This window comes from Panthera uncia, chromosome D4 (genome assembly GCF_023721935.1).
Source record: "Panthera uncia isolate 11264 chromosome D4, Puncia_PCG_1.0, whole genome shotgun sequence".
Classification (NCBI taxonomy): Eukaryota; Metazoa; Chordata; class Mammalia; order Carnivora; family Felidae; genus Panthera; species Panthera uncia.
In genome coordinates this window covers 89,344,541-89,364,875 of record NC_064807.1, presented here as the reverse complement: position 1 = coordinate 89,364,875, position 20,335 = coordinate 89,344,541, and the positions used below count along the sequence as shown (strand labels likewise).

Below are 20,335 nucleotides of genomic sequence, written 5' to 3'. Positions count from 1 at the left end.
GTGGGACCTGGGCAGTGGGACCTGGGCAGTGGGACCTGGGCTGTGGGACCTGGGTGGTGGGACCTGGGTGGTGGGGCTCCGGGGGAAATGATCCTCCTGTCCGAGTTGCCTGGGTACTTGTCCAGGCAGCAGCCAACGGGAGGGAACGCGGGGCTGTGCCCAGGGCTGGTGTGCCTCCCGCTGCCTGACTTCTCCGTGTGTGTGGCACACGTCTGTGGCCCGTCTGGCGGCTGGTGCCAGGTGGCACCTCCTCCACATTGTTACCTCTACTCCACACTCCACTGTGCAGGGCCACACGGGGGCTCCTGGGCCTGCTTCCCGGGGTGGGGGGCAGGGGGGAGGGTCCTTCACCCCAGACCAGGAAGCCCGGGAACATGGCAGGTGCACCTCTCCTCACCGAGCTGTGTGTGCAGATGGCTCAGCCCCGGGCCCAGATGCGCCGTCCCCTAGCTCTATTCCCAACACCCCGGAAGCCAAGACAGAAAGCCACGTCTATCACCTTCGTTTTAGAGAAGGCCTTGAGGGCAGAGCTAAGAACGAAGATCCGGGTTCGAATCCTGACTCTGCTGCAGGCTCACTATGTGGCCCTGAGCAGGGCACCCTCTCTCTGCCTCAGTTTCCCTAATTGTAGAATGGGAGTCGCAGTCACTGAAACAAGTTAACACCGCGAGCCTCCAAGGTCAGGCCCTTCTACCCGGCGAGTGTCCAGTGAGTATCTGACAGGGGGGGGTCACCCTTCCTCCCCTCTGGGTGGCCCAGCCCAAGAGCCCACCTCTGCCCAGTCCAGGGCTCAGACACAGACAGTCCAGTCCCCAAGGCTCCCGCGGCCTCCTGCCCAACAGCTCCCGGTGCTGACTCCCGGAGCCAGCCCCAGCGGGCAGCCCCTGGCCCAAGGTCAGCACCATCACCGGGCCCTGCACCCCCCCCCCAGAGCTCTTCCCCCCCCCCCCCACCCCCCACCCCGTGCCTCAGACAAAGGACATCGTCTGGAAACAAAAGCTGGCACTCAGGAAGGTAAGAACGTTCCGGGTCAGCGTTTGGCTCCGACGTGGGTCGCTCAGCACTGCTCAGAGAACGTAGGACACAGCGTTCATTTTCCCACGTTCTGCGGGCGTTCAGATGAAAGGGACCCAGGGCCTGAGACACAGCCGAACTTCATCTTTCACTTGGCGCCTTCCAGAAGAAAGCACAATTCTGACTCCCTGCAAGTGACCTCCAAGGGCCGGGTTTACTGGCAGGGTCGCGGATGGCTCAGTCCTCCTTGGCCGGCCCGCTGCGCCCCAGGGAAGGGTGGGGGCCAGAGCCCTGAGTCCACACCCCGGAGGGGTAGACCGGCGGACGGGGCCCCAGAGGCCCTAGGGCACCCAGCACCCAGCACTGCCCTGCAGCGGGCGACCGCCATCCGGTTTGCCCGGAACCAGGGAATTTCAGTGCTGGCCTCCTAGTCCCGCACGCGGGAGACAACGGTGCTTCCATTTGGGACGCGGGCACTACCTGAGGGGTCCTGGGCAGCCTACATCTCTGGCCAGGCCTCAGTTTCCTCTTCTGAAGCCGGCCTCCAAATTGGGTGTAGTGGGGCTGTGGGAGAGCCTGGTACCAGGACACCATCGGGTCTGGCCACATCTCTCCACGTGTGCCCGGGTGTGCGCAGGTGTGCCCAGGGGCCGGTGAGAAGGAAGCGGCCAGCATGGGGGGGGGGGGGCAACACCCCTTCTGGCACCAGTTTGCCAGGGCAGCGGTGGCCGGGCACACTTGAAAGGCACATCAAGAACAGCAGCCTGGAGGACGCGACGGGCCCGTTTAATTATTGAGAGAGTCACCTGGGTGCCGTCTGCTAATTGGCTGCGGGGCCTTGAAGCACCCAGGGTTCCTTATTAAAAACGGCCCTCCCGCCACACAGCACCGATTGTCAAAACGATCCGGTTTCTTTTCTCAGCCGGCCGCCGCCCAGCGCAGACGGGCCCTCGCGTCAGGGGGCAGCGCCGGCCGTGCACCCCGTCCACGCCCGCAGCCGGTGCAGGCCACACCCCGTGTCGGAGACGAGGGTGACCCACACGGGGTTGAGGGGCGCAGGGAGCCACAGAGGCGCAGAGAGCAGGAGGGAGTCCGGGTGGAAGGGCAGTCCTGGCCTGGGGCAATCAGGAGGTCTGCTCACAGGAGGTGGCGGGGGGTGGGGGAGGGGAGGTAGCTGGCTTGGAGAGCAAAGTCTGATGCTGATGCTGAGTGCAGGGTCCCAGCCTCGTGTAGGACGGGGGTCGGAACTGGCCGGTCTCCTAGCCCGAGAGCTGGCCAAAGGGTCCGAGCCCCGGCCTCGATGAACTGGGCTGTAAAATGGGGGTTAATCCCCCCTCTCTGCCTCCCGTGTGGCAGGGGCTTGGGAAGCAGGGGCACCAAAGTGAAGCCACATGTCCATCACAGCCGCAGCAGGCCCAGCAGACGCCAGGCTGAGCGGGGAAGGGGGGCGACCCGGGGAGATGGCAAGCACCCCCCCCCCCGCCAGAGAGGAAGCCCAAGCGATCCCCAAGTCCCAGCCTGTTTCCGCCCTTGCTTCCCAAACCCTAGCAGGGCGGAGGGAGACGCTCTGACCTCGTCCCGGCCGGGCCATCCCACCGACGGGAGGGCAGGGCCCGGAGCGGCCACTTCTCAGCAGCCCCGAAACTCAGTGTATTTTTGATTTTCCGGCACACTTCTCGGAATGGCAGCACTTAGAAGCGGAAAGGCCAGTGGGTCGGCAGGGCCCAGCCCCCGCAGCCAGTCCGCTGTTTCCTCCCATGCCTGGGGGGTGGGGGGCAGGAAATCCCCGCGGCCCGTGCCCTGCCCGAACGGGACAGTCTGGCCGTGTCCACCAGGGGACGGGAAGCGCCTCGGAACTGGCCGCAGACCCGCAGAGAGGGGGTTCCCAGAGCCACCGCCTGCCCGGCCCCTCTTCCCAGTCTGTGGGCTAAGGCCTCTGCACACCCCCATTTGTGCCAACAGAAACCCAGCGTGCCCGCTCCGCACAAAGTTTCCAAACCGGGGACGGGTGGCCCAGAGCCCCTAAACGTCCTCTGGCCTTGGCTGGGGAAGCCGTGCCCAGCTCGGACACACCGGGCAGCGGGAGGCACACGGGGCCGGCCGGGGCGGGACTGTAGTCAGGGATGGGCAGACGGACGACAGGCCCGACTCCCGAGGAGCAAGCAGGCCTGGCGGGGTGGCCGTTCAAAGGCTCCAGAGCCCACCAGCCTCCAGGCCGGAAGCTCGATAGGCCCCCTGCTGCGATGGTGTCTTTACCAAACTGCTCCCACCAGGGCAGCTGGGAACACGGACTGAAATTGAAATCCACACCCCGCGGAATCCTCTGGCAGCTACTGGAGATAGAGACTCTTCCCTTTTCTCCTTTGCCACGTCCACATCTCAACGTGGACGTGGCTCTCTGAAATGACCTTTCCGGTCCCAGCACAGGTCTGTAATGCTGGAGCTCAGGCCCTCCCCGACCCCCCTCTGCTCCCTAATTACATGACCCAGTGGCACTGGCACGCAGAAAATGGCAGCTTGCCCGAGCCTGTGGCGGACGCACTGGTGGGAGTGGGGTCAGAAAGACACGGAAACGTTCATTCGCCGTGCCGGGGGTCAAATGCACGCCGCTGGCTCCGGAAGGAGGCCAAGTCGGTGGGTTAGCAGACCGAGATCTCCTCAGGAAATACGCAAAAGCTGGGAGACTAGATGGGGACCCTACTGGGGAATCGGACTGACCAAGTCGCTGTGTGACCTCAGGCAAGATCCCTCCCCTCTCTGGGCCACCATTCTCTCCTCTCCAAGAACAAACCGTGTGGGCGGAGCGGGGGGGTGGGGGGGTGCCACTGGGGTGACACAGAGCTGGAGGCACCCTTGTGCCCCTCCCACTTCCTGCCTGTCTCCTGGGAAATGGTAGCTGCGAACCCCAAAGCACCGAGACCTAAGAAGGCCTCTGCAGGCCCCCCGGAGCCAGCACCCCCGCCCTCAGTGGATCCCCCTGGGCGGAGAGGCCAAACCACGGCCGGCCTGCCGGCGCCCCCTCCACGGGACGGCATCGCTGATCAGCCACGGTCAGTGGTGGGGTGGATCGCACTCCGGGGGGAAGCCTGACCCGTGGGCTCTGGTTAGAAAAGCAGGTCAGCGTCCCGGGGAGCTCTGGCCACCCCTCCATCACGGCACCTACGGCCCAGACGCGGGGCCGGTCCAGGGCAGTCCGGTCAAGCCTCCACCTGCCGGCCGGGGGTGTGGGTGAGGTGGGGCATGCGTGAAACCCGAGTCCCCCCCCCCCATTCACAAACAAGGGGCCCGGGAGGCCTCAGGACAAGGAGGGGGGCGTCCTCAAGCTCCCAGTCAGTCATGACAACTGTCCACGAGACGGGGGTGACCATCTCATCACAAACGAGGACATCAAGGCCCAGGGAGGTGAACAAAGCTGGGCTTGGAAACAGGACTGCCCCCAAGAGGGGCCAGAGAGCGCAGGAGACATAGGCAGGAGCAAGCCCATGCTCCCCACCCCCACCCCCACCCTGTGCCCGGGCATCCAGCCATGGCTGCCCCTCACCGGTCCTGGCCGGAGGGTTCCAGACAAGATCTCAGAGGCCACGGCCCGGCTGAAACCCCTCCCACTCAGAGGCTCGGAGACCCTGTGCCCTGCCCATCCCTCCCCACAAGGTCTCCTTCCCACTGTCCCTGGCCCCTCTCCATCCCCCAGGACACCAAGTGTGTTCCCTCCGGAAGCCTCTGCCGGGGCGTCCGCTGCCCCAGGCCTGCCACTGCTCACTCCCTGGGGCTCAGCCGGATCGAGGTGCCCTGCCCAGGGCATCTGAGTGCCCCCCCCTCTCCCCCTGGAGCCTGGGCCTCAAGAGGGTGACAGGTCAGGACAGGGGAGAGCCGTAATCAGCTGTGTCCCCAGCAGCGGGCTGCCCTGGGCCCACGCAAGGACAAGGACGGACCGCAGCCCTCCCACCGTGCTCTGTGGACTCTGGCGTGGCCACTCTGGATCAGAACCGGGCCTCAGCCCTCCCGGATGGCGCCAGCCCTGGGTCTGAAGGTGGCTCTGGGTATGGAGCCGCGTGTGGGTCATCGCCCACCCTGGCGTGTGCAGGGCCCAGGGCCCAGCCGAGCTCCGGGGCCGGGCTCCAGGCCTCAGCTTCAGGAAATAATAATCAGAGGGGCCACGGCTGGACACTGTTCCACCCAAACCCTGCTTCAGGACTGCCGGCCGGGTTCTCAGGCTGCAGTGACGTCCAGGGCCCTGGGACCCGGGGGTGCTCGAGGAGGGAATTCTTCCACATGGCAGAAAATCCAGCTTTCTGCAGCCACCAACGCCACCGGGGACGGGGGACAGAGCCAGCAAGGCGCCTGTGCCCCGAGCAGCTCGGCATCAGGGACGCCAGGGCCTCCGGGCCAGGTCGGGGTAGAGACGCGTCCAGGTCTCCCACCCAGTGTCCGCAAAGCGGGGATGGAGCCCTGCAGGGAACTGAGGCTGGTAGGGCTGGGGTGTCCGGGTCAGTGCGGGGCCAGGCCCCGGGGCCCCCAACGCCCCGCTGACTCCCACGGGACGGGGTCCCGGCCCCACCACCGACCGGCTGGGACACCGGGCCGGAGGCTTCCCTCGGGGCCTCCCCTCTGCAAAGCAGGGCCGAGACCCCCGACTCCCGGGTGGGGGTGGGCACTCGGAGCGCTGACCCGCAGGGAGCTGTGGCGCGGGGGACAGGGCCCAGGGCCGCATACCGCGACCTGATGCGTCACAGGACGGCCAGAGAAAACAGCGAGTCCCCGGAGCCAACCTGACGGACTCTCTTCGTCAAACATCCAAAACGAGGAGGACGAGACGAAACTACACGTGAGATTTAGTGAAACTAACTAGGCAGGAGCAGGCAGGTGGTGGGTGCGGGAGCAGGGCCGGGTCCCGAGTCTCCTGGGGCCCTGTGAGCTGGAATGTTCTAGTTCCCTGGGTTGACCGGTGGGCTCAAGAGGGCTCAAAATAATCAAAAGTTAAATGAATAAACAGAAGGGGCACCCGGGTGGCTCAGTCGGTTGAGCATCCGACTTCGGCTCAGGTCACGATCTCGCGGTTTGTGAGTTCGAGCCCCGCGTCGGGCTCTGTGCAGACAGCTCGCAGCCTGGAACCTGCTTCGGATTCTGTGTCTCCCTCTCTGTCTGCCCCTTCCCCACACATGCTCTGTTTCTCTCTCTCTCTCAAAAATAAAAATAAATAAGTAAATAAAAATAAACAGAAGAGGAAAAGATCAGAACAAATGGGGACTAAGAAGGCCAAGAAAGGGTGGTCCATTCCAAGACCCCCCTCTCTCCTGTCAGAATACTTACTGCCACGTGTTGGCCAAAAGGGGGGCCACGTGGTGGGGGGGGACCAGCGCATCTCAGCACGATGAACAGCAGGTGAGCGAGATCACTACGGGCGACCGGGCGGGCTCAGGCCCCGGCTCAGCTCCCCCCCCCCCCCCCCCCCCCCCCCGTCACGAGACCCACTCCAGCAAGCCCCTCAGCCTCCCGGCCTCAGTTTCCTCCTCTGTCAAAGGGGAGCAACAGTCCCCCACCCCGGGGACGAGCAGCGTCGAGCAGCGGGAGAGGCTGAGTCCCTGTCACCAAGCATCATGGCTTCGCCGACAGGGCACGGTCCGCAGGGGCCGGCGCACGAACCGTCGGGGCCGCGTCCCTGCCGTGACGGCCGCGCTGTTCCAGCAGGAGGCCGCCCGCCGGCCTGGCCGTGGGAGCAGGTGACGTCGTAACGCGTGGGCAAGACACGAACGCTGGCTGCTCTGAGTCACGGGCCTCGGGGGCTCTCCGTTGCCACTGCAGAACCTGGCCCAGCCTAACAGAAGCAGCCGGTGGTGAGGAGGGACAGGACAGACGAGAACCCCCCCCTGAGGCGGACACCCCGGGTGATGTCTGGGGGAAAACGGGGCCCCTGCCGGTGAGGACAGGTGCGGGCTGTCCCCACGCTTGGGAGCCGGGCTCACGGCTGTACAGAGCACAAGAGACATCACCCCGGAGCTGGGCTGGGGGACCCTGCTAACGACATGACCCCCCCCCCCCCCCCCCCCCCCCCACCCAGGCCACAGTCCCAACACCGCCACCATGTCAGGACGTCACGCTCTGCTCCGCGGGCGCTTTTGACGACCGCACCTCCCCTCTGCACGTGCGTAAATCCCACCGCACGTCAACGCTTGCTGCTTGGTCTCCGAAAACGCGCCGATAATGTTGCACAGCTGCCCCGATAAATTTTTAATGGTTTGCCGAAGAGGCAGGCTTTTATCGTCTGGCTTGCCGGAGAGTGAAGCCATCTTCGCTCCCCAGAGGGAAGGGCAGGAGTTGAGAGGGCTCTGGACCCAGTACGGGTGGAGATCCTCACCGCCCCCCAACAACGAACACTGTTGCAGAAGGAGCCGCCGTCCGTGCCGGCCCAGCCTCCCGTCCCTGCTAACCACAGGGGCGTCTCTGAGCCCCCCCCCCGTCCCCGCCGTGGGCAGGTGTCGGTGGTTGGGGCCGGTGGGGACACCGATCAGCCTCTGGGAAGGGCACTTCGCAGCTCCACACGCCAGGCATGCTGGAGGCTGGGGCCCCCACCTGGCCCCCGCCCCAGAGCCCGCTGCCCAGCCAAACCCACTGCGTGAGAGTCCTGCAGCTGCCAGTAACCAAGTACCACAAACTGGGAGGCTGAACACAGCAGAAAGCCATGCTTTCAGCGCTAGAGGTCAGAAATGCTAATCGAGATGTGGGCAGGGCCGGGCACGGGGCTCCCTCCTGCCGTTCCCAGCTCCCGGGGGGCCCCGGTGTCCCTGGGCTGTGGCAGAGGCCTTCAGTCCCTGCCTCCGTCTGCACACGGCCCCTCTGCCTGCGTCTCTCTCCCACGCGTCTCTCATAAGGACATTGGCCATCGGATTAGGGCCCCTCGGTTTCCCTAGTGAGCTCACATTCACAGGTCCGGGGTGTATCTTTTTAAAGCCACCGTTCGGCCCACGCCCACCCGGTCTGGGCTCTCCTTCGAAGGCGTCCTCAGGCCTCACCTGAGAACCACTGCTCGGGGCTGCTTGGGCCCTGGGCCTCACCAAGGGCTCTGACCATCGGCCAACACGAGCCTCCCTTTCAGAGACCAGGAAACAGGCTCAGGGCTAATGCACCGGCTGAAAATCCCACCGGCACCTGGACCCGACTAACTCAGGCCTGCCCTTCACCCTGTGCCTCCAGGTTTCAGATCACGTTCCCCACTCATCTCGCCCTGCCCCGCGGCCTGCTGTGGCACGGTCACCTGCCTGTGACCGGGGCCCTGTGTCCAACTCCCTGCCTGACAGCAGTCAGTTCTGGCTGTGTCCCAGCACCTGGCCTGGGGGCAGACATCACGAGGCACAGACAGAATGAATGAGCAAATGAATGAATGACTGCTGACTTCCTCGGGTAAGGGACCTTAGGAAAGGTCCTCTGGGCCTCAGTTTCCCCTCATGTAAAAGGAGGGATGAAGGGCCCCTCCAGCGTGAAGGTGCCAGGCTGTGGGAGCCGGGCAAAAGGTCTGAAATTTGTCCCTGGGGACCTAATGAATCTGCAAGGGTCGCAGAGAACATGCCAGGCCCCCCAGCCCTTGTTTTCCGTCTCACCGCCTGGCGCAGACAGGTCCTCGGCCAGGGAGGCAGCTCACGCTCCTGGGGTTTTCCTCAAGCAGCGAGTCTCTTGTCTTGTCACCAGGAACGTCTGTCAGCGAGGACAGGCTGATGCAGCCACCAGTGACATCTCCCGGCCATGACTCTGAACTTGCCCCAGGAAGACCCGGCGGGGACTGGGGCGATGCTCCTGAGCCACACACCGGAGCAGACGCTCGGGCTTGGGTGCACGCTGTCCCCGACTGTCCTCCACAAGCACCTCGAGCGCGGCGGTGACCCCGGGCTCTCGGAGGCGTGAGCATTGCCAAGATCGTCCGCAGGCAGGGCCCACGCTCCCTCCACCCATCTCGAAGCAGGAAACTCGCGCACGACCTGCTTTAACCCACTCAGCCCTCCAGGTGGGTGTGGGCAGACCCCTGTTTACAGACGGGGAAGCTGAGACACAAAGAGGCGGCCCCTCCGCCTACCGCCTGTCAGGGCCTGTGTGGAGGGCTCGACGGGGGTCGTCTGAATGTTCACAACGGCCCAGGGGGGTTGTGAGCTGCTTTACCAAAGGGTCCATACAGGCTCAGGAGCAGGAAACGGGCCCACATCTGGCCGCCGCCCAGGTCAGCTGGGTCACCCCTTTGTCCGCCCCCCCGGATGAAACACGGCCGAGCGCCTGGTCTGCGCTGGGGAGCAGACCGGGCCTCGCCTTACCGCTGCCGGGCCTGGACCACGGCACGAGGCTGTGACCTTAACCACGTCACAGCACTGCGCTGAGACCAGCCTACCCACGTTCATGTGACATGGGCAGAGGGGGGATGGAAGGACATTCGGGTGGGTAGAAGGATGGGTAAGCGTGCAGACGACGTATCGACGGAGGGACAGGTGGACAGATGGGTGGATGGATGGGGGGCAGAGGGACAGATGGACAGATGCAGAGCCGACTGGTCACATGAACAGAGGATGGGAGGGCGGGGTGGGGGAGGGAGGGCCGAGAGATCAGCCAGCTGAGTGCGCTCTGTGGGCGAGCGGACGGCACGGGGGCTCCCCACCCCCACCCCGCGAGCCCCGCCACCAGGACCAGAGATCCGGGAGGGGAGCGGGCGCAATCGGCGGCCCTCTGTCTTTTTTGAGACCCTGCCGGCCGTGGAGGCTCCAGCTGGCGGTTCATGGCCCTCCCGCCGGGCAGCCGGCCTGCTCCTCCTGACTGTCCCCAGCGTGAATCAGCTCCCCGCTGTCCTGGCACAAGACGGCCCGTTAATACATTTTGAACAAGCGTGTGTCCTTCCAGCCCCGGTGCCCACAGTGGAGTGGCGGAGACAAGTGCACCGAGGGTTCCCCGGGAATCCCGTTGCGGGGGGTGGGGGGGGTGACAAGAGGAGGCAGGGTCCCTCCCGGGGTCTTGGGAGAGACTCACTGCAAAAGTCACCTGGCTGCCGTTCGTCAGGCGCCAGCCACCATGGCCGGCTGCCTGGCTTTTCCACTTGGTCCTGACACGGTGGCCGGATCTCACCTGCAGGTGACAACCACTCGGGTGTCCAGAGGAAGGACGGTGGGCTGCCGCCCGGGAGCTCTGTCCTGGTGGCCGGTGTGGACAGGACACGGCCTCAGTGCCACCGAGGTCAGTGTGTCGTTCTCCTCTCTGCCTCGAGGCCTCCCCTCGTCCCTGACAGTGGGCCACCGTCACCAAGTTGGGGAGAGAGGGGACAGGAGGCTGGAGGGAATGCCGTGAGAGTCCTTCCCAGGAGGGGCTCCGAAGGAGGACAAGCAGGACGAGCTGGTGTCACTTTGTCAGGTGAACGGAAAAGGCGCCCTCGTCCCCACTGGGATGGGCCCTGTCCTGGCAGCCCCTCCTTCTCGGAGGCAGGTTCTGTGTGACACACACGGGCCAGGCCAGAGCTGAGCCACAGCCACATCTGCCCCCCTGCCCACGCTGGGGCCTGGCCCACACAACACAAGCCCCCTGTGCTGCACGAAGCACCCCCCACCCCTGCAGTGACGGCCCTGTCACCGGCCCGGCTGCCACACCAGCTCCGGGACCCTTAAACCAGAAGGTCCCCCCCTCCCCCTGCCCACACTCTCTCCTCCGACGCTGCCCAGGCAGGATGGCCAAACACCTCTGCCTTCCTTGCCTGCCCACCTTTCTTCCCACCCCTGCCTTCACCACTAGGCATGCCATCCCTTCTAGAACCTTCCACGGAGCCCCGAGGGAGAATGTGGAGCACTCTGGGCCCCCGCCGCCCCGGCTGGCACATCCGCGTGCAGGTTCAGCTGCCGGCACGCCGATGGACAAGACACCAGGATGCAGACGTGAGTGGGCGGTCCCAGCGCGGTGTGCGAGGGAACACGCCAGGCACACGTGCACACACACACACACACACACACACACACACACACACGCTCTGACATGGCTCATTCGGCCGAAGCCTGGAGACCTGAGCAGCGGCCCCGGCAGATGCGGGGAGTGAGGCAGCAACCAGGCCAGGCTGGGGCTCTGCACGTGACACCGACCGACGACCTCGCTCACCCTGGCGGGACGAGTGGGGCACGGGGTGCGGGGCAGGCACCAGCCGGACCGAGCCGCCAGGGGAGGCCGGGCGCATCCGAGACCCCCAACAGCCCACAGGTGGCCTCATGGGAGCCCCTCTCGGGAAGGAGTCTCGTGTCTTCCAATGACTCCCCCACGGCCAACGCAACGGTGCCAGCCCCGCGGTCATCATGAAAGGAGAGGAACGCGGCTCTCCACTGAGGACAAGTGGCCAGGTGCCTGGTGTCACCAGGTGGGACCATTAAAACCATCTTGCCACAGAATGAGCTATAAGCACGTGAAAATCGCCGCTTTCCATCCGAGCCTCTCGTGCACAGTCCCGTCACCTGGAATTAACCAGGTGGCACCAGACGAGAAAGGGACATCGGCAGGGAGGGGGACAGCGGAGAGAGCTGGGGACTGTGCCCGAGAGAGCCACGGCCGACGTCACCGACACAGGGAGCCCCGCGGCAGGACAGGACCATTACTTGGGGAGGAGCCCCTTTGAGGATGGAGGGAGGTCCTGCCTCTCCTGCCTAGAAACACAGGGTGCACAGGATCCCCCACCATCCCACAGAGACGCTGGCTTCAGGCCAAGACGGGACACGTCCTCGGGAGACCCCTCGGGCAGCAAGGCTGACCCCTGCCCGAGCTCCTTCGCCTTATGTGTGCAACCCAGGAGAGCATCCGGGGTGAAGGCTCACTCCCCGTTCCCCTGACGCAGGAAGACCAAGGACAGGTCTTCTGCAGCCAGCGACGGGACAAGAGGGACTTCTTTGCAGTTCCAGAACACTTTCCCGCGCTCAGATTTGGATCCGGTGTGTCTGACATTCTGAGAATTCACTTGAAATTGAAAAAGGACGTCCCAGCTCGCTGGGGCCTGGGGGCAGACGGGTCTCTCCCACCCCTGTCCCTGCCCCACCCACCCAGCCACCCTGCAGCCTGCCCACGGGACAGCCCCCCTCAAATGGGTCTGGGGTCTCTCAGACTGGAGGAAAAGACCAAGCATGAGGACCCCCAGGCAGCCCATATTAACCTTCAAAAGCAGAGTTGTGGGGTCACAAGAACAGGCAGGAGGCAGTGTGCTGGGGGAGCCACGGGGCCACGCCCCCCTTCGTGGCCTGGCAGCTCCTTGCCTTTCCCTAAGACCCCAATATTCCTCGGCTTGTGGCCACATCGCCCCAACCTCTGCTCTGTCGTCTCGTCTCCTTGCTCCGCTCCCACCCTCCTGCCCCCCTCTTTTCCTTACAATATAATCACATCTATAACAACCTGATTGCACCTGCAGAGAACCCCTTCCCTGTCACATTAGGGCCAGGAGCCAGGAGGGGGGTGTAGCTTTTGGGGGCCCCCTGTCAGCCCACCACCCCGGCCAGCGCCTTGGGCATCCACGGGGTGTCAGGTGCCGTGCAGTGAGTAGGCTCACGGTGACTCTGCCCAGCAGGGGACCCTTCCCAGCTACAGAAGAAGAGACAGAGGCCCCAAGAGCATCCCTGCGTAAGGCCACTGGGCGAGCAGGTGGCTGGCAGAGGTGACCTTCGTGGGCTGGGGGTTCCTTGGCCTCACCTGCCGGCTTCAGTAACAGGGAGAGTTCTGCCCTTTGCCCTTTCCTCTGCCCCCCATGCGGTGATGACCCCCCACGGGACGTTCCTCACTCTGGATGGCCAGCTCTGGCTGTGACAAGGCCCTGCACGCGCCCCCCACCCCACCCCAACCTCACTTCTGGTCCTCCGGCTGGCCCCAGGGTGGGGCCCTCAGATTAAGTCCCCTATTCATCAGCCTCTGAGAAGTATAATCGGGGCTTTTACGGAAAATCAGCTCATTATGCAAAGTGCAACGGCTGTAAAAATGATCATTTTTCTAAAGGAGCATGCTGGGCTCCTATCCAGCCACGAAACAAACGGGGAAGACGCTCTTCAGGGCTGTGGGCTTGGTGGCTGGCTTTTCAAAAAGGGAAAGGGTCTGGCCAAGCCGAAACCTCAGGAAATGAGTAACGCTGTGAAATTGCTCCTAAATTCACAGAAGCTGCAGAGCACTGGTGGTTCCCAGAATCCCCAGTCACCTGTGGGAATCCCAGCCTGTGCGGGGGACTCGGCGTGCTGTGCCCAGGCAGCCCCACCGTCCCGGGGCCACGAGGGCAGGAGGGCGCACAGGTGAGAGGCGGGAGCTCTCTCTGTAGAGGGTGCCGGTCCACGGAGGTGGGGGGGGGGGGGAGGCCCTGACCTTTCTTGCGCTGCAAATGCCTCCCCCCTACCCCTCACTTCCTCCTCCTCCCGGTGCCCTGAAGGGTTAACTCGGCCTCGGGCTCTGGAGGCACGGGCACGGAGAGCCTGGAAGGCAGCAGGGTGGTCCGTCCAGGGCAAAGCCAGGCGGGTCCGCATGTCCCCGGATGTAACCGGGCTCCAAATGGACACAGAGAAGAGATCAGGCTCTAGCCTTCCGTCAACGAGCAAATGACGCGACCAAGTGCTGCTGCACGGACGTCACTCGCGCCCACGTGGGCACGCAGACACGCGTCCAGGCGAGAAACACACTGGAAGTGCGACAGCAACACCCGTGGCGGCTCGGGCTAGCGGGAGGGCCGCCAGCGGGAGAGCCGACAGACGATCGTTTCCAGAAAAAAGCCAAAACACCAAACCTACGTGCTCCTTCCTATCCAGAAATACCACACGTACTCTGAGTTAGTGGTTTTGAACTGTCCCTGCTGCGGACCTCACAGAAGCGCCCCTGAATACCAGCGGGTGATGCTGGGGGGGGGGGGGGGCGTCCAGGTGTCACTGGTGTCCCAGGGTGTGAGCCTTGTCTTATGGCATTACCCTAAACGTGTTATAGATGCCCTTTTGTATGCATTCAGCAGAGAGTCTAGAGGCATTTTTGAAGAGCCTATCCTGTCTCTGACTTACAACAAAAAACAAAAACCCCCAGTTCAAAGGACTCTCTCTCTGACAATACAACAAATGACATTCCAGTGATGGGGGGGGGGGGGGCGCCTAACCTTTGCATCTGTCCCGGTGACTCTCTGAATCTGTGCAAACAGCCCCACCAAGGGGCGGCCGGGCTGGCCTGGTCCTGGGACCCCAGACTCAGGCCACACAGCTGCTGGGAAGTCCCTCCCGTAGAGACCACCCTCACGATGTCGCTGGCACCCAGGCGTGACCCCACGGCCCTCCACCCTCAGATGGGGCTGTTTCGGGTTCCCAAACCTCTCATCCCCACCTTTTGGGCCCATGTCCTCCAGGGACACTGAGGAAGGGCACGTCCTCTGCTTGTCCCCACCCGACCTGGAACCTGATCCCCATTTAGACGTCTCCCTGACCCCATGCCTGTGGGCCAGAATCTCACTGGGGCTGCCCTCCCCTGTCCCGGCTGCCTGCGTGCCCAGTCCCGTGTCAGGGACCAGAGGCCAAACCGCAGGGGTGACAGGATTGTCTGAGGCTGAGCTTTGAAAGCAGTAAAACCGGGAGTGAGAAGTCCAACCCAGGGACTTGAGGCCCCCCCCCCCCGCGGGACGGGTCTCCCCCCTCATGGCGAGGCCCCCCCCCCCCCCGGTTGTGACGCGTGGGGAGTGTGCTTAGGTAGGCAATGATCTGTGAAAGGATTAATTTGCTGATCTTATTACCAAAATCGAAAGGGATTTCGCAGCCATCAGTCGAACACGCGTGCAAGATCTCCCTGGTGGGAAGCGGAGGGCCCCCCCACCCCGCCCCCTGCCGCCGCCCCTTCCTGTTGCCAACAGGCGACACGAGACCACGTTGAAAATTCATGATAAGGCCACGGGCTGAGGATATCTGCTGAAAACTCTAATATCTGAGGCCAGGCACGCGGGTGGCGGGGAGGACGAGAGGGCGGCACTCGTCAGCGCCGATGAGCTCACCTGATCCCTTTGTTCTGGGCCACGTGGTGCAGGGAGAGTCTGGACACGGCAGAGATGACCTGGGGAGACCAGAAAGACGCTTCTGTCATTCCACGAGAAACCAGGAAGTCATCGCAGAACCACAACGAAGGGTATTGTGCACAGAGAGCTGTTCACTAAGCACATCTCGTCTTGGCAAAAGAACACTCCCACACACACCGTGTAACGTTTGCGGGCTGGATACCTATGTTGCGCATGGCACAAGATGTGTTGCGCACCAAGGTTCGCCGAGGGCCGTGCGGAGGAGCGGGGCCGGGCTCACCGGTTCCGCCCTCCGGGCGCCAGCTACTAACCCCAGGCAGGGCTGCGTCCTCACCCACACGGGGCGGGGCTGACCTCGTCGGGGCCGCTGACAGTCCTAAGGGGCGTCACGCTTACAAAGTGCTCATCCCATGCTGCTGTTCTGGAAGCTACCGAATGATTCACAGCATGTTCCCAGTAGGTGCTGACCCAGTTCAGAGATTGGGAGAGGTCCAGAGAAGTCAAGCGACTTGCCCGAAGTTACAAGGCAGCTTGGGGCGCAGCGCTGACGCAGTGCTCCCTCCCCTTTGGCCCCTCCTCCCGACCTTCTAAACTGATGCCTGGCCCCCTCAAAGGGTCAGGGCGGACGGAACCAGGCTCAGCCCGCATGAGGGGATCCGAGCACTATCTCCCCAGACCAACGTGCTTGTGAGGGCAGAGGTTCTCAAGTGCTGAACCATGAGCAGTGGCCGTTCCTTCTTGGCTGCCCCCGGCCACACCCGTCCTGCCCTGTGCCCCAGGCAGCCCCCTCCAGACACATGGGGCCCGCCTATCCCCCAGCCTCAGAAGCCCCAACACAGTTACACCCAACAGGCAGCAAGCAGGCATGAGGCTCCACAGAGGGTTACGGGGAAACTGAGGCAGAGAGAGGGGAGTGGCCGCCCCGGAGCACAGAGTATAAAACGCATGAGGGGCGCCTGGGTGGCTCAGTCAGTTAGGTATCTGACTTTGGCTCAGGTCGTGATTTTGCGGTCTGTGAGTTCGAGCCCTGCGTCAGGGTCTCTGTTCTCATCACAGAGCCTGCTTGGGATCCTCTGTCTCCCTCTCTCTCTCTGCCCCTCCCGCTTGTGTGCGCTCTCTCTCACTCTCTCTCTGTCAAAAATAAATAAATATTTTTAAACAAATAAAAAAAAACCACGGGGCACCTGGGTGGCTCAGTCGGTTAAGCGTCCGACTTCAGCTCAGGTCATGATCTCACGGTTTGTGAGTTTGAGCCCCGTGTCGGGCTCTGTGCGGACAGCTCAGAGCCTGGAACCTGCTTCGGATTCTGTGTCTCCCCCTCTCTGCCCCTCTCCTGCTCACACTGTATCTCTCTCTCAAAAAATAAGTAAACGTTAAAAAAATAAATTGGTTAATTAAAAATAAATAAAATAAAATAAGATAAAATAAAAGTAAAATAAAATAAAACGCATGGAGCTGCTCACGATTCGTTACAGAATTCACGGGGCACCTGCTGTGCCAGACGTCACATGCTGATGAAGCAGACGCAAGCCTGGGCTTTGAGGCTTCCTTGTGTAAGCGTGCATGGGCCCGCCTGTGTGTGTGTGTATGTGTGTGTGTGTGTGTGTGTGTGTGTGCTTGTGTGTGCGCGTGGGTACAGTCTGTGTGTGTCTGGCGACAGGGCCCATGAACATGGCCCACGATGACCACCGGCTAAAGCCACGCACACCCCTGCCAGCTGCCCCAGGAAGCGAGCCCATTGGGCCTTTTACGGGCACCGTCCTGGGGAATCCTCACCCTACCCGGCCAGGCCTGCTATGCACATTTGGGAGCCTGGGAAACTGAGGCAAGGTCTCTTGCCTAAAGCCCCCAGCTGAGACGCATTTCACAGACTTGTTTTAGCTGCAATTTTCTGAACGGGAGGGAAAAACCCAAGCCGTACAGAAAGCCCCTTTGCTCAGTCCGCGACCTCGGCCAACGAGGTAAGTGCTGTGAGGGGTCTTCCCGGAGGTGGCCACACTTGAGGGGCCGGGCCGTGGGAGTCAGGAAACTGCAGAACGTCGGGGTCCTTCTGTGCCTCCCCAGAGAGGACTCGGCTGGCCCAGCCACGGCCCCGCGCCCGTGTGCTCCAAGGGTGTTTCGCGAGTAATGAGCCTCCTGGCTCTGGCTGTTACTCTCAGCTCGTGAGAGCTCCAGGCGTTCAGGGAGAACAAAACGTAAAGCATTATTGCTATGTGCTTACGGTTATTTGCTAGAAGCTAGGAATGAATGGCAGAGCTTGAAGGGCTCGGGGGCACAAGCCACCCGCTCCCACACCTCCACGGCTGACGTTGTTAATCCCCTGCCGCACTCCTCCCCAGCCGGCCGGACAGGGGCCAGAGTCCTCCTGGCAGATCCCACGCTCGGCAGCCATCGGTCAGCCCTGGCCCAGGAGACGGGACCTGTCTCCTGACCTGGAGTTAGCACAAAGCCTCTGCCCCATACAGAGGGAGCCCCAGGCGCGGAGGGGCTGCCGCAGGGGAGCGAGCCAAAGCCAGGGGACAGGTCTCTGACGTGTCCACGCGCCCACCGTCCCAGCAGAAGACACAGTGGCTTCTCCGCCCCGAGCCCACAGACACTCTGCTCCAGGCTGGAATCTGTCATCGGCAGTTGTGAGGGACTCGGCTCTGGGTTCCCGTCGAGCCAGGGTCAACATCTCTCCCGGAGGTGCCCTGGTCCTGGGTCTGCCTGGGCTGCGTGCTCCCTGCTGGCATCTGTGCAGAAACAGGAGTGCTTTGCGGGGGGGAGCCCACCGCAGGGACCCCCACTGCAGTGACCGAGGGCAGGGGCTGCCGGGAGCAGGCGTGGGGCCTCCCGAGACAGTCGTGGGGTCAGACGAGGGGTGGCGGCAGCCCCCCGGGGAAAGACAGGGCGCAGGACGCACCTCCCTGCAGGGGAGCAAGGAGCCTGCGTGGGCCCCACAGCGCCCCTGGCCGGTGGCCCCGTCCCCGGACGGAGGGGCTGGGCGATGATCAAACACCTCCCAGCCCACGGCCCCTCCAGCTCTCCTGAAAACGTAAATGTCAAAGGACGACATTTTCCCAACTTTTATCTCCACTTCTCGCCTGCCTCTGTTAATGAACGGAACGGCTTCCCCTCCTCCCCGTCCACAACCGGCTCAAGCCTTTGGGCTCAGCGATCACCGACCACTTCACTGGGGCCAAGGAAGGTGTGCCCAGGGCGGGGCAGGGGGTCACAGCAGAAGGACGAGTCCCCAGAGGCCCAAGCCCACGGGGAGGAGCCACATGCGCGGCCAAGGAAGGGGCAAGGGGCGGATGGGGCAGCCCAGGGGACACCGGGCAAGGTGTGGGGTGTGCACCGGGGTGGAGGTCTTGGGTCCGTCCCCGCCCAGCCGCGGCCCGCTCTGACCCCCACACTCTCCACCAGCTTCACTCTCGGGCTGGACACGTTCCCCGACACTAGCAGCCCACCAGCTTGCTCGCTCGCTGGCGGAGTTTCGGAACGCAGACCCGGCACCCCGGGCCCACCTGCGGAGGCTCTGGAACGGAAGAGAGTGGGGCCCAGGAATCTGTTTAGGGCCCCGGGTGGCCCAGATGTGGGGCCGAGGTTGGGCACCCCGGCCCCAGGGACGGGGTCCGACAGGCAGCCCCTGCAGGTCGAGGCCTGCAGAAGGGCAAGGAGAGTGACCCGGGCATCCATCTCCGGACGGCCTGAGAAGCACAGAGCCACTGAAGGGAATGGACAGTCAAGCAGAGGGGGCAGGAGGGACTTCTGGGGAAAGGACACGTGGTCTGGACCCCGGGAAGCTAAGGGGGGATCTAGGGCAGAGCAGTGTCCAGTGCAGACCTCGCCGAGCCTAGAGTTCCAGAAAGGGGCTCCCAGGACCTCTGCCCCTGGGGGGCCCCCACCTTCCCCCACAAGCAACGGGCTGACGAAGCTCGTCCCGCTAGCCCCTGAGGAACCCCGAACCAGCACCCCAGGCCAGCCTCTGTGCTTCAGCTTATAATCTCGCTCAGGCATGAAGAGGTGGGCAGGCAGCCTGCAAGATGTGTCCCCGAGAGGCACCTGGTTGGGCCTCCAGCAAATCCTTCCAAGAAGGGCGGTGGAAACCATCCAGCTCTCCGGCCAGGAGGAGCGAGTCCGCGCTGCCCTGGTGTCATTAAGATGACTCTGAGTCCCCGCTCTTTTATGTGTGGAGCCATTTCGTTCCAGAGGTGCCCCTGCAGCAATCTACAAATGCTCCAAAAATCCACCGGCAGCCTGACTGGCCAACACCAGGCTCGGGGAGAAAAGAAGCCAGACACAGCCGCACAGGGGATTCCGAGCCGCCGTGCAAACTGATGTCGCGGCAGGGAATTTGTTGATATAAAACGTATTCATGAATCCCTTCGGTGAAAGAAACAAGTTGTAAAACATGTACAATCGATAAAGTCTAATTTTTAAAATTATATACTCCTTAAAAAGAGACGGGCGGAAACGCACAACACGTTAGGCTGTGACAGAGTGATTGTGCAGTTTGCTTCCTTGGCTGTAGCTTTATATTTTCCTACAAAGTATAGTGGGGGCAGATGGTATTTAAAAACAACAGTCTGCTGGTGTCCCACCCCGGGTGCAGACCCTCCCTGAATTGTCCTGTCAATAAAACGTGCTATTTAAACCAAAAGGCTCTGACTCTGGACCTGAAGGTGGAAACACGGGCCGGGTTTACTCTCACTACACCACAGCTATTGCAAACTGGTCGAAAAACACCGCTCTCCACCCCACCCCACCCCCCACCCAGAGGGCACAGCAGCAGGGTGTCCACTCAAGCTGCAGCTGATCAGGACCCTCACTGTTGTGAACCTAAGGAGTACTTGACACAGGACCTCCTTGAAATGTATCAGCATGTGGAGCTGCGCCTTTGAACTTTATATTCCAAGTACCTGCACACAGACGTTACCTGGCAAATGTTGATGTGCCTAGATGGATACATGGGTCAATGGAAGGAAGAAAGGAAGGAAGGAAGGAAGGAAGGAAGGAAGGAAGGAAGGAAGGAAGGGTGGAAGGGTGGAAGGATGGGAGGGAGGAGGGATGGGAGGGAGGAGGGATGGGAGGGAGGAGGGATGGGAGGGAGGAAGGATGGATGAATGAACGAATGGACAGATGGATGGACAGATGGATGGATGATGGATGGATGGATGGATGGATGGACGGACAGACAGATGGAGGGATGAATGAATGGATGAATGGACAGATGGACAGATGGATGGATAGATGGATGGAAAGAAGGGAGGATGCATGGATAGATGGACAGATGGATGGACAGATGGATGGATGATGGATGGATGGATGGATGGA

The 20,335-nt window shown here is 62.8% G+C and overlaps 1 protein-coding gene across 2 annotated transcripts in view; it reads right to left on the bottom strand.

Moving 5' to 3' along the window:
- Positions 1–20,335, bottom strand: part of VAV2 (vav guanine nucleotide exchange factor 2) — a 167,065-nt gene that overhangs the window by 63,578 nt on the left and 83,152 nt on the right. For both annotated transcript variants that reach the window (XM_049630993.1, XM_049630984.1), the window contains exon 3: positions 14,999–15,057. In XM_049630993.1, coding sequence (XP_049486950.1) covers positions 14,999–15,057 — 59 coding nt within the window. The remainder of the gene's footprint in view (positions 1–14,998; positions 15,058–20,335) is intronic.